Source organism: Pipistrellus kuhlii, unplaced genomic scaffold (assembly GCF_014108245.1).
Source record: "Pipistrellus kuhlii isolate mPipKuh1 unplaced genomic scaffold, mPipKuh1.p scaffold_m20_p_17, whole genome shotgun sequence".
Classification (NCBI taxonomy): domain Eukaryota; kingdom Metazoa; phylum Chordata; class Mammalia; order Chiroptera; family Vespertilionidae; genus Pipistrellus; species Pipistrellus kuhlii.
The window spans coordinates 18,031,789-18,047,723 of record NW_023425482.1 but is presented as its reverse complement, the minus strand read 5'-3'; the positions used below and the strand labels follow the sequence as shown (position 1 = coordinate 18,047,723).

Sequence of the window (15,935 nt, the reverse complement as noted above, 5' to 3'; positions counted from 1 at the left end):
TTCGTAATCATTGTGGAGCTCATCTTCCAGGTCACACTTTCTAGCTACTGCTCATTCACTCCTTCGGCTCGTTTTACTCACTTCCTCACTATAGATCCCAGCGTAACAAAGCGAAGCAAAATGGTTCCTGGTTGCAGGTTCCTCTCCTTATTCTCTCACTCGGGCTCCACTTTCACTTAGAGTGGCCCCTTTTGGAATCTGTGGAGGATTCTGACCTAGGAGTTTCCTGTCAGGGGTTTCTAGTATTTTCTTCAGGTGCCACATGCACACAGAAGCATTAACATCCAGCCTTGTTTTGTAATGTAGCCGTGTGCTACAGATTTCCAAGGACCCCTGTTCCTACCGTCCTCAGACCAGTTCCTTGTCACCGAACTGCACTTTCTGTCCAGACAGATCCTTGGTGATTTTCTCATTCCTGGCAACATTTTCCTTCTCCTTGTTCGTGTCTTAGTTTTTTTTCAGATGTTCCCACCATTAAAGAGTAACTCTAGACTCAGAATTCAAATAACTTAAATTCTGAGTCTAGGATTTAAGTTACTTTATTGCGTCGTTTGCCTCGGTGACCCTGACTGTGCGTGCTGTACTGTGAGATGTGTCGCAGGATAAGTTTGGGGGGTGTAATGGGATATATTGCTTTAAAAGGGATTCTCAGCCTGTTCTTAGGTCTCAGAGACCTCTCACAGGAGAAGGAGGGGAAGAGATCCCTACAGAGGCCGGAGCTGAGCCTGAGAGACAGTCAGCAGTCCCGGGGGTTGGAGGAGGGGCCGCCGCAGCTGAAGTCGCTGAGAAGGAGCAGGTGTGGTGGCAACAGCGTTTTCTTAAACCCCAGCAACGAACATTTCATAGCACGGGCTCCAGCTTTTACAAATACAGACGCGTTGTATGCAACCGCTGGCATAACTTGGAAGTTTCTGGAAAGGAGGAAGAACATCCAAGAAATGTCTCTCTCTCTCTGGGTGCGGAGCAGCGGTCCCTGGTGCATGACGGGGACTGCAGCTCAGAGAGTCCGTCCGCTCCGCCTCCCTCCTGGGGCAGAGCTCTCCAGCATGAGCCTCTGGGTTCTCTCCGTGCCTCCGCTTCCTGCTCCACTTCCTTTGCAGTTTCCTAGGAAATGTCAGCTGAAGCACGCCGCTTCTGCCGCCGGGCTGTTTCAGACTGAAGTGCTTTGGAGGGCTTGATGGTTTTGGAGAGGGGCCCAGTTTTTGGCATTGCACACATAGACACGTCCCTACCCACCTCAGGTGTGACCACAAATGCTCCTGGCAGCCGCGAGCTCCCCGCCGGGCAGGGAATTCACAGGGGGCACCTGCTGGCTCCCGGCATGCTTGGAGGTGGCATGTTCGAGGTCACCTCCAAAACAGAGGACCTTACTACCTTTTTAAAAATACGTTTCTATTGATTTCTAGAGAGAGGGGGAGAAGGATAGAAACACTGATGAGAGAGAAACATCATCGATCGGCTGCCTCCTGCACGCCCCCTACTTGACGATCCAACCCTCAACCCAGGACATGTGCCCTGAAAGGGAATCGCACTGGTGACCTCTTGGTTCATAGGTCGCTGCTCAACCGCTGAGCCACACCAGCCGGGCCAGAGTGCATTTCCAGCCTTGCAGTGGGAATGTGCAACACGGTTAAATACGCAGTGAGCCTTGCGCCGCCTGCGTCTGCCCAGCGGAGCCCAGCTTAACCAGTGCTTTTCCGCGCGCGGCGGTGCCTGCAGTTGGCCCGATGTCTGTTTCGCAGATTTGGTTTGGAAAGTGTAAGCCTTTGTTTGTGCTTTGTTTTTATGAATCAGCTTGTTTTGCCAGCTGTGCATGTAAGTGGCTTATGATCGTGGAAAATGAAGCTCACTGACAGTCAGCACCTCGCTCTGCGTCCACTGGTGGGAGCAGACCAGCGTTTCTGCATGCGTTCTGCGCCTCCCGGGCCACGCTGCTTTCTGAGCAGGCTGGAGGCCCTCCAGACTCGGGGGGGCTCAGAGTGAGGCCGGGGGACCTCAGAGTGAGGCTGCAAACCGGCTGGGAACCCCAGTCTCCTGTGTGTGTGGCCATGTGACTCGGGCCCCGGAGTCACGCTTTATTTCTCTCTGTTGTGTGCTGTTTGTTTTGATGGCGAGAAACAAAACGTTCACCTTTTTCTCTCTCCGTTTGCTTCCTGGCATAGATTCACCCCAAACATTCCATCATTGCCTTTGACATTGTCAGAGCGTGTCACGCCGGCCTGCCCGGCCGCCCTCCACCTCGCCTCCCCTCACCATCATTCCCGTATAGATTGCATCCATCAACCTTGACGTTCCCGTTACGAGAACCATCCCACAAGGTTTCACTTATACCCATTAGGTTCTAATCACCATAATCTAATATCATTTCTGATACATCCTGTTCATTTCCCATACACCTTCATTTGTAGACAGATGCTTAAGTACACTTACAGTCCTGCCTCGGTTTTTTTCATCATGTGTTTCCAATGCTTTCCAATTAAAAAAATAAATAAATTAGGAAACACATCATAGATTATTATTTTTTTTTTTCATTAAGCATAAGATTTCTCTCTGACAAACCAAGTCGGCTTTGACTCCGAAGGAGATACCGGCCTTCTTTAATGGAAGCTGTTAATTTGTTTTCTCATAGTCTTTCTATCACTCATGGGTGTCCATCTGTCTTGTCTTCTCCCCCCGCCGTGGAAGCCTGGCAGTGTTTATTTCAAGCGGGGAGTTACTGAAAGACAGATGTTTGTAGGGACTGCTCAGGCCTCACACCTGGAATGCTAAAAAGCTTTCAAGCAGATCTGTTCGATTGAAAAATGTCCCTTTCTCTAGAGGAGGGGGACCAGGAGGGAAGTGGGACCCTATCCCAGGGCCTTCCCCTCTGCACTGCCCACATGATCACGACCCACAATTCCAACAGCACATCCAGATCCTTAGATGATGCTCCCGGCTCCACAGAACGGCCTTCCATGGAGACCCTCCTCCCCCTCTTCTTCCTTCCCCTTCCCCTCTTCTTCCTCTCCCTCCCCCTCCTCCTCCCCCTCCCCCTCCTTCTCTCCCTCCTCTTCCTCCTCCTCCTCTTCTTCCTCCCCCTCCCCCTCTTCTTCCTCCCCCTTCCCCTCTTCTTCCTCCCCCTCCTCCTCCTCTCCCCCTCCTTCTCTCTCTCCTCTTCTTCCTCCTCCTCTTCCTTCTCCCCCTCCTCCTTCTCCTCCTCCTCTTCCTCCTCCTTCTCCTCAGCCAGCTCTTCTCACCTTTGCCTCTCAGATGTTCTGTGGTTAAGGCATGGCCCTTTACTCTGCCCCCTCCTCCCTTTCTCAGCAGCACCCTGAGTCAGTCATCATTGTCCTCCATGCTTTGTTTTAATGGGGGGGACCACCCTTCTTGGTTTCCAAGTCCTTCCATTTTGCATGCCTTTTCTTCCCAGAACATTCCAGTTTGGTGTGAGGTTTGACTGTGCAAAATACAGATTGAAAGAAAGGAGAGAAAGAGAAAGGGGCTTGTCAAAATGCATTTGTTAGATCACGTTTTAAACGAAGTACAATTGAAGGTAGTTTTTGTCCAAAGAAAGGAAAAACCCCTGCAAATCCGCTGAGCTCCCCGAGAGCGCGCCTCCTTTGTCGTCGCCCTGACATTGAAGTGTAATTTTTCATGGTTATTTGGACTGGAAAATGGGGGGGTGAGGGGAGCGGGAGATGGGCCTGCGATTATTTCCCATAAATGACAACACAATCACATCACGCTCCGCTACAAACATGCTGGGGGATTTGCCTTTTTCACATTTCATGTGTGAAAGTAACAGCAGCCACCCGGCTCGGTGCAGACGCGAGGGGCCTGATCCCCTGAATTCCGTTTCCTTCGGCGCCGGGACCAGGCCGCACCCCATGTCTAGTGTGGTTCCCAGCACCATCGCCGGGTCCAGTCTGCATTTTACAAACCGGAGCGCACATCTTTCAGTTCCCGAAAAAAAAAAAAAAAAAAAAAAAAAAGAAAGAAAGAAAGGAAGAAAAACCCTGTGAATAGCCACCAGGCGAGTCAGCGACATGTTCCGCTCCCTTGTGCTTTGTCACCTCGCGCTGGCTTTTATCCTTTCTGCGGTTCTGCAGGGGGCAGCCCAGGTGCTTTTGCTGAGAACACAGATAAATGGGACTTGTTGCAATGCCGGCTCGGGGCGTCTCCTCCCTTTCTCTCCTCTCTTGACCCCCACCCTCCCCCTTAATTCTAGCTCCATTTTGACAAACTGTTCAAATGACCAAGCGGCGTGTCGGTGAAGGTGGGGAAATGGCAGGCCCGGGCCCTCGCCGGCTGCCACGGAGGGCCTTCTCTCCCAGAGGCCTGCCCGGCCGGGGCTGGGGACCCAGAGCACGCTCCCTCCGCCCTGCTCACGTCAAAGGCGCCATTCCGCCCAAAGCAAAGGGAGAGGCTGTCCCGGGAGTGCCTTCCCCCTTCCCGGCTGCCTCCGCAGCCTTCCCAGGCTCCCCTCGCGGCACAGTCCCCATTTTTCTTGTTTCTATAAACAGTGGCAAGATCTTCAAATATACAAAAGCATAAATGGTCTCTATTCTCCAATTAGTCATTTTAATAATACCCGGCGTTGCCTTCAGAATGTCGATGCTGTTAGCCTGGTGCCAAGGCCAGGGTGGGGGCCGGGAAGGGGCTGGGGGTGGGGTGGCCAGGAGGCCAGCTCCCTCAGTGCAGGGCTTTCCCGCAGCCGTGCCTGTGCCCGGCCGGGCCCGGCCGCCCGTGGGAAGCTGCAGGCCCTGTCCGGAGGCTCCGGGCGCTGCTGCCCGCGTGGAGTCGGTAAATGAACACCATGGCGATTGTGGTGAGATGATCACTTAGAGAATCCACGTGAAAGACTCATCCTAATCTCATAGTCCTCCTCTTCCTCCTGCTCTCGACCTCTGACCTCTCAGAGGGCTGGCAGCTATCTTTAAAAATGCCATCTTAGAACAACCGGGGAGCAGTTTGGCCACAGTTGTTATTATTTTTTTTATAGAAGGCTGCCCGGATGGGAAATCCCCTGCAGGGCCCCCAGCGGAGCCTGACCTCAGGCCAGCTGGTAGAGGGGGTCCTACAGGACCGAGAAATGGCCGAGAAAATGGAAAACGCCAAAGACCAGGGGGACTGGAAGGGAGACCCCTCTGCCCCTTAGACCCAGAGCCAGGGGTCCCACCGGAGCGGGATTAGAGCGAGGCCGGGGCAGGCGGACGAAGGAGGCCCGTTTGCTGGCATCCACTGGAGGGCGTGCTTTTCCTGGAATGCCCTGGGCTCCGCTGGGGAAGGGGAATAAATGAGTGCGCCAGGCTAGGAGCCCTGCCCTCCCCCGCTCCCCTGACACACACCTACCCTCACCTTCACCCCTGTAAGGTTTCCTGCCTGGACTGGAATAAGCTGTATCTCAGAATGTCCACTCCCCAGTGTGGACTTGGATCTGAGCTCTTTGTCTTGGGACTTGGCATTTATCTATACCTTATTAAGATGCAGAAAACAGAGTGGCCAAAGTTTGCCGGCAATTAAAAAGAATATTCAGATGATTGCCCACAGAGAAGTTCCAGATAGATCTGTAAGTTCCTAATGCCACATACGTGCATGAGAACATGTAGCCACCTTTACCATCATGCTAAGCGTAAGATGTGTTAAGAGAGTAATTTACAGCTGAGGTAAGCAACACCACCCTGATTTTTTTTTTTTTTTTTAAGTGAGAATTTCTGGGGCTGGGTGTTGTTCATCCAGAAAACCTAATCGCTCCAAGCCACCTCTCAGGCAGCCGCTGGCCACACTGTCAGGCCTGGAAAGACCGCGTCCCCCCCCCCCCTCCCCCCCCACCTCCAGTGGAATAAACCATGGAGTGAACATGGGTGAAGGTGTGCAGACTAGGGGACTGCGCCCTAGCTTGGCTGTCACTGTGCAGTGGGGACAGAGGGAGAGCACCCTGTGGGCACAGCCACAGCATCGCCACCCTTCACCCCTCCTCCCGGGCCGAGAGCAAACCAGACGAGGGCGGGAGTGGGAGCAGCAGGGCTGCTGTCCATCATGTGCCCATACAGCTTCTATTGTAGCAGAACTGTAATGCCCGGACCTTCCTCACTCCTCTAGTAACTGCTCTGGGCATGAGCAGCCATCTTGTATACCGGAATTTGATTTGACCTGTATTTACAGAACAGAGCATGTGGATTCTGTAGCATATTACAGCCATCAGAGGTTTCCTACTGGTAACAGAGGAAGTCTGTGAGGGCTGGCCATGCTGAGTTTGGGCCCCGTTTTCCCGTTGTGCCAGCCGGTGCCTCAGGACGACCCCTGGGCCATGGCGAGTCCTTCCTGGAGGCTGAGCCACAGAGCCCGGCACCTGCCCAGGAGTTACAGAAACAAGGGGGCAAGACACAGTCGACGAGTTCGTCCTGCCACCCCCTGCGGAGACCCCAAGCAGAAGCGGCCGCTACCCTCCCTCCGTGTGGCTCCTGCTGGTCAGAATGTGCTGGCGTCTCCCTCCCGCTTGGGTGGTTGTCCTTGGTTAATTAGGTTGGAAACGGAGAAAGGAAAAGCTTTAACCCTATCTGAAAAGTGAGCTGGTTGGTTATTTTATTTTTCAAAGAAGAGGGCCTATATACAATTAAAACTTATTTCTGGTAAACCTCATTCCAGGAAAGATGAGCTTTTAACAAAAGGCTTTTGACAGCTGCAGGCTATTTCATTTTTTTTAATGCCGAATGAAAAATCAATACATTTTTCTGGGTTATACATATTCAGAACAGGCCTGATATTTCCATTATAATGGAAAGTGGGTGTCTGTGCACATCTCGCCTGTCAGAGCTGCGCCGCGCATTTTCCAAGCCACTGCTAAATATTTCAAACCTGATTTGATTGTGGTTCATGACAGCTAATGTTTCTCAGCTCTTGAGCCTGCCGACAGGCAAACGCACTTTATTTCAGCCCCACCCTCCAACATCGCTCCCCCCAAAGAGAGAGGAAAGAACAATTTCATTCTTCAGGGACCCAGGCTGGTGTATTATTTAAGAAACGCGATCGCCTGAGAGCTTTGGGCACAGACACCGCGATAGAAGAATTTCCAAATTTCTTTCACATCGAGGCATTAAGGGGCTTTGTCAGGTTCGGGGGAAGGTTTGAATTAATCTACATTATCCTGTTAAGAGTTCGGAACAGAGGGACTAGTCTTCGTCATTGATTGACTCCCCCTCCTTCAAGTCTGTAAGCGATTTGTAAATACACCCAGAGGACGTGGCACTCGGCCCCAGCTGTTGGATGAATGATACCATTTTTTTTTAGCAACTGGCGAGTTTTCTTGGGGTAACACATCCAGGGAGCGTGCGCGGTGGGGCGAGTGCTGGCTTTCTGATGATGCCACCTCTGATTTTGCTTCTGCCTGGAGCTCCTTCCCAAAATCACTCTCCAGGTTGTTCAAGAAATGCTTGCAAATCTCCATGGGGTCACCAGGTGGCACACCCACCTCCTTTGGGAGCAGAGAATTCACCACCCATCAGAAATCACCTTCCTCTTCAATAGCATGCCAGGGTTGTTAGGAGAACGCTTCACATTTGTGGTCAGCAAAACCTTGAGTGAAGGGAAATTTTCTGGATCTGTGGTATCAACACCCCAAAACCTTAGCTCCCCTTTTAGAATATGTTTTACCCACTGAGACTCGTACACCTGAGGTCTCTGCCTTAACGGGGAGACGTGAGTGACGTGAGCAGGTAGGGTTTGGCTTGGGTGCTGTCTGGGAGAAGCAGTTGTAAAAAGGAGGTGGTGATGGAAACAGATTTTTTAAAGGCCTTCAGCCAGTTTTGCATGTAAGTTGAAGGGACACCAGGAAGACCTCACAGTTATTCAAGATTTGTTTCTATTTCCCCAGCCCTTCAGCATAAAAATACATCCAAGCAGGAGGCCGGGGCTAGTGGGGGGGGGGGGGGTGTGTGTGCCTAGTTTGAGGGCTACTGTGGGGTGTAGCCATCCAAGCAGCTTCTGGGGAGGGGCGGAGGGGGGGCGTTAAAGGAACCTCCTCTGTCTGGAATGCGCTGGGCCTGCTGCCTCCTGCCAAGAGCAGGCCGGGCAGAGGGAGCCGAGATGACCTTCTCACCCCGGGCATGGCTGAGCCCTCGGCGAGCATTCCTGCTGCATTCTGGTTGGGTTCTGAATATTATTAAACCCTTTGGGGAGGAGATGCTTTTGTCTTGGGCTTGGTGGCTGCTGTATGTGCTGGTGAAGAAACAGCTTTGTTTTCTGAAGGAAAGACAGGATTTTCCAGATAAAACCAGATTGTCGGTCCATCAGGTCTTTACTTGTTCCCACCATCTGTCAGTAGCTGATATTATAGGAACGGTATTGACTTCTGCCTTGACCCTGGCCATTTGCCACGGACTTCATGTGGCGAGAACCCTCCTCTAGGCTTGGCTGTGCCGGGATGGCTATCAGATATGCACTCCTGAAAGGAACAGGCCAGATAAGCAGCCCTGGGAGCTCCGAGTGTGGCCACAGCTCCCTGTGGCAGAGCCGGTGCCATCACATTCCTGGTTCCCACATGTCTCCAGAGCAGGGAGACCAGGCCCCTCCCAGGGTGCCTGAGGCCCGGGTCTCAGTGAGTGAGGCTGCCTGAGGCTTTTGAGGGCAATAAAACATACCCTGCCTGCAAAGCCTTGTGAGCCCGAGCTGTCCAGACGAATTCATAGTTTGCATCGCTGTTTTTTAATCTTCCTCTGCCTTTATTGGTATTCAGAGCTCACAGTTTGCTGGTTACTGACAGCCTGGGCTTTCATCCATTTTAAAGAGCTATTTTTCGTCTTGCTGTTGATGATGATGGTATAAAGACAGATGGTGTAACTGCTTATGAATGTCCTATTTTATTTCCCCAGGACCAGACAGTTCACTCGTATATTACTTCCACATGCTCAGGTTAGGCATCCCAGACAGAGTCTGCCTCCTGCAGCTAGCTAGCTGCCCTTCTAGGCCTGGCCATGCAGAGGGCGACACCTGTAGGGCACAGGTGGAACTGCAAGGAGCTCCCGCCTGGCTTCCTGGGACCTGGATTTTTGGCTGGGGCTGAGGACACTGCTCAAAGGCAGATGGCTTGTCCAGGAGTTCCTTAAGCATTTCTTCCACCAAGCATATAATAGTCTTTTAGTGAATGATGCACAAATGATAATATTAAACCTAAGAACTCGAAAAGAATACTTTATTTTTAAATGTTAAAAAGGAGGGGGAAGAAAGAGAAGCAAATCAGCATCTGGACTAGCCTCATTGAGACTCAGCTGCCTTCATGTTTCTGCTTGGAGTAGGGTGGGGAGGGGAAAAACAAAAGCCCCCATAGGTTCAGAGAGCAGGGACTCGGAATAGTCAGAGAGCTCCGTGGTTTCCTCGCTCACTGCGTCAGTGAGGTGCTTGCTCTTCAGCCTGTCTTTGGATAGATATGGCCACTCTGGCACTGCCCAGTTCTCTGGGCCTTTCCAAACATGAGTTCTTAACTCCGCTCAGTGGCCCAAGAGAGAGGAGCTGGCCTGACACAGCCCCTCGGTGCGGGCAGATTCCTTCCCTCTTCCGCAAAACAGCACCTTCAAACACAGTTCATACCATGTCAGGGCATTCTCCACTTTGGTGGGGTCAGACTGTCCCCATCTAAGGTGATTGTGTGTGTGTGTGTGTGTGTGTGTGTGTGTGGAGAGCAGAGACCATTGTGTCATCTCTTTGCATAATCTAATTAATCAAATGTACCAGTACCTCAGATATTTTGTCTCTGGATATAAGGGCAAATGAGTATATTTTAAGAGACCTAGCTGCATTGGGTAGACCCAGCTTAGTAATATCAATGGGCTAAATGCTAGCATCACCATTCAAAGATGGATTTTAATAATTATAGTGTTGAACAATTGTATCAAATGCCTAAAAATATGCATTGAACATCCTGCCTGAACATAGTTAAGATGGTAAATACATTATACTGTGTAACTTGCTTGTTTTTGCTCTATTGGCATGTGTGTGTGTATGTGTGTGTGTATGTGTGTGTGTTTCTCTACTTAATGAAGTATAGTGAGTATAGTGTTAACATGGCTCTGTATATCTGATTGACTTCAAACTATGGTTGCTTGATTTTTCTCTATTTGAACTAAGTGTAGGTATGGGGAGAAGATGTTAACTTTATGATACAGTAAGGAAAAAAGGAGATATAGAAATTATACTTGGAGTCCTCTTAGTTGGAGATGAAAATCATCAGTATCTTATTTCATCGGAGTTCCCCGTGACTGCCTCATAAATCCCCTATTGGAAGTAATGAAGAAAGAATGTTCCTTGACCCCTAGTTCAGTTTCCAGTCTTTAGACTTCTGTTGTCTCTTCAGGAAGAATTAGGAAAATCTGACTCCAAATAGATACCTCTTCCCTCAAGTGTTTTATAAACTCTCTGAAGTCAGTTTACTCTGAACACTTTTGACTTCCATCGTGAGATAAAATTTGGAAGCTATTTTCTGAAGGGTTAGAGAGTATTACACCTTGACATGTTGAAAAGTGAAGTTGCAGTTGGAGGGATGGACCTAGGGTGACATGGGCCAGAGCCCCAAACCCACCATCCCAGATTGGACCTTAAACCAGGTGTCCATGGCTCTGGTCTGGTACCAACCTCAGGTGATGGACATGGCAGCTGACATGGCTGTACCCAGGCAGCTGTGCTCTTCAATGTGCCGTACATGTCAGCATTCTCCCGCCGTGGTTTGCCAGCCTCATTCGTTCACCAGCCCATTCCCAGTGACTATGCTGGATAACAATCCAAAGGGCCAGGACAGAGAAAGGAACATGTCTCCCTCCCTCTCCCTCAGCACCTGGAATGTCTCATCCTCTTCCCCACACGGGCAGGTGGCATTTTACTTCATGATTGACCTGCTGTTGGAAATGGCCATTCCTCTACCTTCACTAAAGCACTGTGTGCTGAGCTGGAGAAAATTCCCTTGGTTAGTTTTAAACCAGCGGTGGGTAACGAATGGAGTGACTTCAGAAGGAAAGTGTATGATTCTGTTGCCGTTTTTTCTCCTCCTTGCCACTGACGGCTGATGTGTCCACAGATGTCATGTTCTAGAACTCCTCACATTGATGAAATCATATGACCAATATTTTATGACTCTTCAGAGTATGAATGACTATTTGGTGACTATTTAAAAACACACACAAACCCTCCCGCCACAACCTGGCACGTGTGCAGGCACTGTGCAGCCTATGAGGGGCCACTGCCTGAGTCGAGTCGCGTTCAGTGCCAGGACGCACTGGGGTTGGAGCCAGGCAAGAAGCTTCTCTTTTGCACCTTCAAGTGTCACATTTTGCATTTTCAAGTGTAAAAGACTCGCAGGCAACTTCAGGAATTTGGATGGAGTTACTAGTATTTCTTCAACAGGATTGGCTTTTCAATAAGAAACACTGAAATGAGGCACTCGGAACCCATCTGGGAAAACCTCCCGTCCACATGTCCAGGGCGAGTCCCACTCTCAGGCCGGGGAGCGGGAAGGACAGCCCACTGCTTGCCCAGGCCTCGGCGTAGCCAGTGCTCCGGCCTCAGCCCATGGGAGGAGAGGAGGCACGGCCATCGGGTCTGTGTCTTGTGGTTGGTAGTTCTTTGGAGTAGGAGCCAGGAGTCCTTCACCTTCTGTCTAGTTTTAATCAACATTTTCCCCCTTCTGTTTCAGAAGAAGCCATTGAAGATGTTGAAGGGCCCAGCGAAGCAGCCGCTGACCCAGAGGAGGTGGCCAAAGACCCGGAGAGCGGAGGCGAGAAGGACCAGGGCAAGTGGACAGGTAGTGTGTGCGGCCGCCCCGGAGCCCCTGCTCCTCTTGGGACGGGTGAGGCTGCCGGGCCGGGGGCAGATGCATCCTTAAGTCCACCCGGAGAGCTTGCCTCTGCGCATGTTGGGGAATTCCATTTTTCCTTTTCTGAGTAGTCACCTTCATCCTCTTTCTATCCTGTTCTATTAAAGAATATGTAAAGATTTTCTAAAATGACCCCAAACCATCTTGTTCACTGAGCATCTAGGGGCCTGGCTGCGTTGAGGGCTTCAGTGTTTGTGAGGTCACGTTTCTTCAGCAGCTCCTCCCTGTTGTTGGCCCCGGATGTGGTTCTTTCTCTGGTTAGGATCTAGGCCCCTATCCCACCTGCTGCCATGCCCAGCAGAGGGATTTGCCATGTGGAACCTGATAGGGGTCACCCCAGTCTCGGAAGGAGTCTGTGGTGAAGGGTAGGCTTCTGTGAATTAATCTACATTAATGGAAATCTACATTTGGGGCCTATCAAATTTGGGGCCTATTAATCTACATTTGTGGCCTGGTTAGGATTTGTGTGCCCTATCCTGTTCCCCAGCGTGAGCACCCACGCCTGGAAATGCACCCAGAGGGGAGGCAGGCAGTGCAGCCAGGCAAGAGGCCATCTGACCAAGAGCAGAAGCAATGGAGAAGTCAGGAAAGGAAGTGCTATTTCTGGAAAAGCTGGCGCTGAAAAAAGGGAACCGGCCCTCTCTCCTGATGACCGGGTTCCTGTGCTAAGAGCAGAGACTAAGAAGGAAAGCTTAGGGTTTTTGAGGAGCAAAATCATTTCTGAGAAGACTTATCGGGACAGATAAGTCTCCCAGAAGCCACCACAATAATTAGAGGAAACGATATGACAAGCAGCAGAAATTATTGTGCTAAGCCTTACTGCCCTCCATTATTAATATTGTAATATACAGGGTGTGCGTGTTTTTTTGAGAAAATATTTACCTTCTGGAGTCTGTATTGGTTGGGCCTTTGTTACTTTTCCAGGCAAGACGGTCCTTAAATCATGTTCAGGGTTGGCCTCCACTCCTTAAACGAGATACAGAATCTTGGAGGGAGGCCAGAGGACAGCAATGAAAATGACTGAAGGCTGAGAAATATGGCCTCTGGGAAGAGGCTGGAGAAATCAGGGCTGTTCCGCCTGGAGGAGAGACACTCAGAGGTAGAGAGCAGCTCCCAAGGACGGGAGGGGTGCTGAGAGCGTGGGCGGAGCACTAGGCGGACCTTACATCCACGCTGCTTGCTGTCTCCTTGGCACTGGGCTCTGGGTATCCAGGGCCTGAGCCTGAGATAGCGCTGGGGGCCAAGCATCAGCGCCTTGGGGAGGTTTGTAAGGACCAGGGAGTGGGGCCTGGATGTCTGTGCTCAGAGGCCCTGAGTGTCGGGGAAGGGATGTCCTGTGTGGCTTCGCATGGACCAAGACCCCAGTCTTTGCTGTACTATGAAGGCGTGATCTGGACAGACTTTGCATACAGATAGCAGTTAAACACACCTGCCCAGGGAAGAGGGTTTCACAATCTCAGTTTGAAGACTGAGTAACCTTTCAAGCTGACTGTCCTTTGTTTTTATGGTTTGGATGCCTTGTTTCAGATCCTGGCTCTGCCACTTACTAGCTCTGTGACTTTGCTCGAGGTACCTTACCTTTTCCAGGCCTCAGTTTCCTCATATGGGATGGTGACTAAAAACTGTACCCATTTCCACAGGGTAGCTATGTAGATTACTTGAATATGGGAGTGTCAGAGCAGTGCCTCACATATAGTAAGCTCTATAATAGGAAGGGTTTTGGTGTTGTTTTTAATAGTTTAATTAAATCAGATTGGGAGAACTAGTCATCTCCCATAGGAACGTGAAAGGCACAGGCAGCGTGTGGCTTCTGGGGATGTTGAGAAGCTGGGAGGGAACAGTAACTAAGGATGTAGTGAGATCATGCAAATGATCTTTGGTGCACAGTTTCCTGCATTCCGTATGCTAAGGACACCAAGAAAACAACAGGAAGTAACTGCCATTTATAAAGCACCTACTGTGCGCCAAACCTTTTGCAGAGTACTTTGTATATGTCTCTCTAATCCAGGGGTGGGGAACCTTTTTTTCTGCCAAGGGCCATTTGGATATTTATAACATCATTCAAAGGCCTTACAAAATTATAAACTTAAAAATTAGCCTGCTGTAATTGATCAAACATTTGATTAACTCATCCTTAATGCCTTGGCAGGGCCAGACCAAAAGATTTCACAGGCCTTATACGACCCACTGGCTGGACAGTCCCCACCCCTGCTTACACCAGTTCAGGTTAAGCGTGATTGAGGGCGACTCATTTGAATCACTTTCGTTCATTCATTCATTCATTCATTCATTCATACAACAGGTCACACTTGATCTCCAAAAGATGGAGACAATCCAGGCAAGCAGAGAATGAATGAGTAACTCGGAGGTGCACCTTGCCAGTTGCACAGCAATAAAGAGAGAAGGGAAAATTTTGTCTCAACTCCCACAAATGATCCTCTTTTGACCTGAAGCATGATTTTGTTTCTATTGTCTTAAGTGTGTAATGATAGGCTTTACTAAAGGACTTGGTTGATTTGATCTTGGAATCGATGTGGGGGCCAGCCACCTCTCCTGAGCTTTCTTCGGGATCTTCAGTATTTTATGAAAAATGTCTGCTTTTTTTTATTTTATTTCGTTTACTCCCTAAATTGAGCTGTTCCTATCTGATTAACTGTGATGGGTAGTGCTTCCTCCTGGCAGATAAGTAAATAGTGATTTCACAATTTGTTCTGTTGATTAGTGGCTGCTCATGATGCAGATTAATAACATTTCAAATGGGCCTGGCTAATTGGCATTTTCTCAGCTATTGATTATGTAGTTTGGGGGGTTTGTGCAGGAATAGATAATCTTTACTAAAATTTTTTAGTTGGCTATTTCTGCATTGGAATGGGACTCCTCGTTTCCTTCTTAGTGTCTCTTAGTAACCCTCTCTGGGCTCCTTTTCTATAGCAGGCAGGTCTTTTTCCTTGGGTGGCAGAAAGACAGCAAGGCAGTGGTTTGAATCTCGGCAGCGTCAGTCCCCACGGGCAGTGGCTGGGACTCTCCCCACATGCTGGACACTGGGTAGAGTTCCACTGATCCACATTCTGTGAGGTTACAGGCCTCGCCTCCAGGACTGTCACACTCCAGGGGCATTTCGGGACCGCCCACTGCCATGAGAACTCTCACTGAGACCCGTGCTGCCCTTGAAACTTTCTGTGTTGGACAGTACAGTAGCCACTAGTACTTACAAGGTGGCTAGTGCCCATGAGAAACAGAATTTTAAAGTTTTATTAAGTTTAATGAAAACAGCCGTGTGTGGCTGGTGGCGAGTCCAGCTCTAGATGACAACCCGGAAGAGTGCAGGCAGGTGTAATTCCCGGTTATGAAGGCTGCATTAGCTCTACCCCTGCTAGGCACCGTTGGAGTGTTCACTCCTGCCGTTCCCCGCAGGCCTCCCCTGAGGGCTCACAAGGACACAGGTGCTGTCCCCACAGCCCTTGGTTGGCTGGGGGGACGGGGGGGAGGGGGGCAGGGGGCTGTTGGTGCTGCGTCAGTTGCAACTTTATCTGTTTTACCAATTTGCCACCCTTTTCTGTGTGTGCCATGATGTGAAACAGAGTTGGGAAGCATTACTTTATATAGATTCTATATGAATATATTATGTCACTGATTCTCACTCCCCTCTCCGTGAAACAGATACTGTAAGTAACCAGCCCCCTCTTCCCATCATTTTGCAAATGAGTAAACTGAGTCCTGGGATCAAGCAAGTGGCCCAAGGGCACATGGTCAGGCCCAGATCTGCACTCGGGCTCTGCCACTTACTCTACCTTGGGTGCGGCCCACTCTCTCCCCTGTGTGCGCACCACCTTTGAGAACAGCGCAGGCTGGTCTCTGGTCTGGAGTCCGCTTCCTCCGAAGCATGAGCAGCAGCTCTCTCCTCAGTTGTACGGAGGCAGCAGGGACCCCACCGCCCCTGCGCATTCCAGACGAGTGAGCCTCCTGTAACTCAGAGCTGTAACTCAGAGCCTCCTGTAACTCAGAGCTGTGCTCCTGCGGAGAGCACACAGGCCAGGGGCAGAACTCCCTAGATTTGGAGTCATGGAGCGAATGACCTTGGTCGAGGGCCTTGGTC

The 15,935-nt window shown here is 50.4% G+C and overlaps 1 protein-coding gene across 5 annotated transcripts in view; it reads left to right on the top strand.

The window, feature by feature from the left end:
• ZFHX3 (zinc finger homeobox 3) overlaps nucleotides 1-15,935 on the top strand; it is a 242,768-nt gene that overhangs the window by 185,874 nt on the left and 40,959 nt on the right. For 4 of the 5 annotated variants that reach the window (XR_006741860.1, XR_004988450.2, XM_045582732.1 and 1 more), the window contains exon 5: nucleotides 11,660-11,767. Coding sequence is in view for 3 of the 5 variants with exons in the window: in XM_045582732.1 (XP_045438688.1) it covers nucleotides 11,660-11,767 (108 nt within the window). In the remaining 2 variants the exon portion in view is untranslated. The remainder of the gene's footprint in view (nucleotides 1-11,659; nucleotides 11,768-15,935) is intronic. The other variant, XM_045582733.1, reaches the window with a different exon arrangement.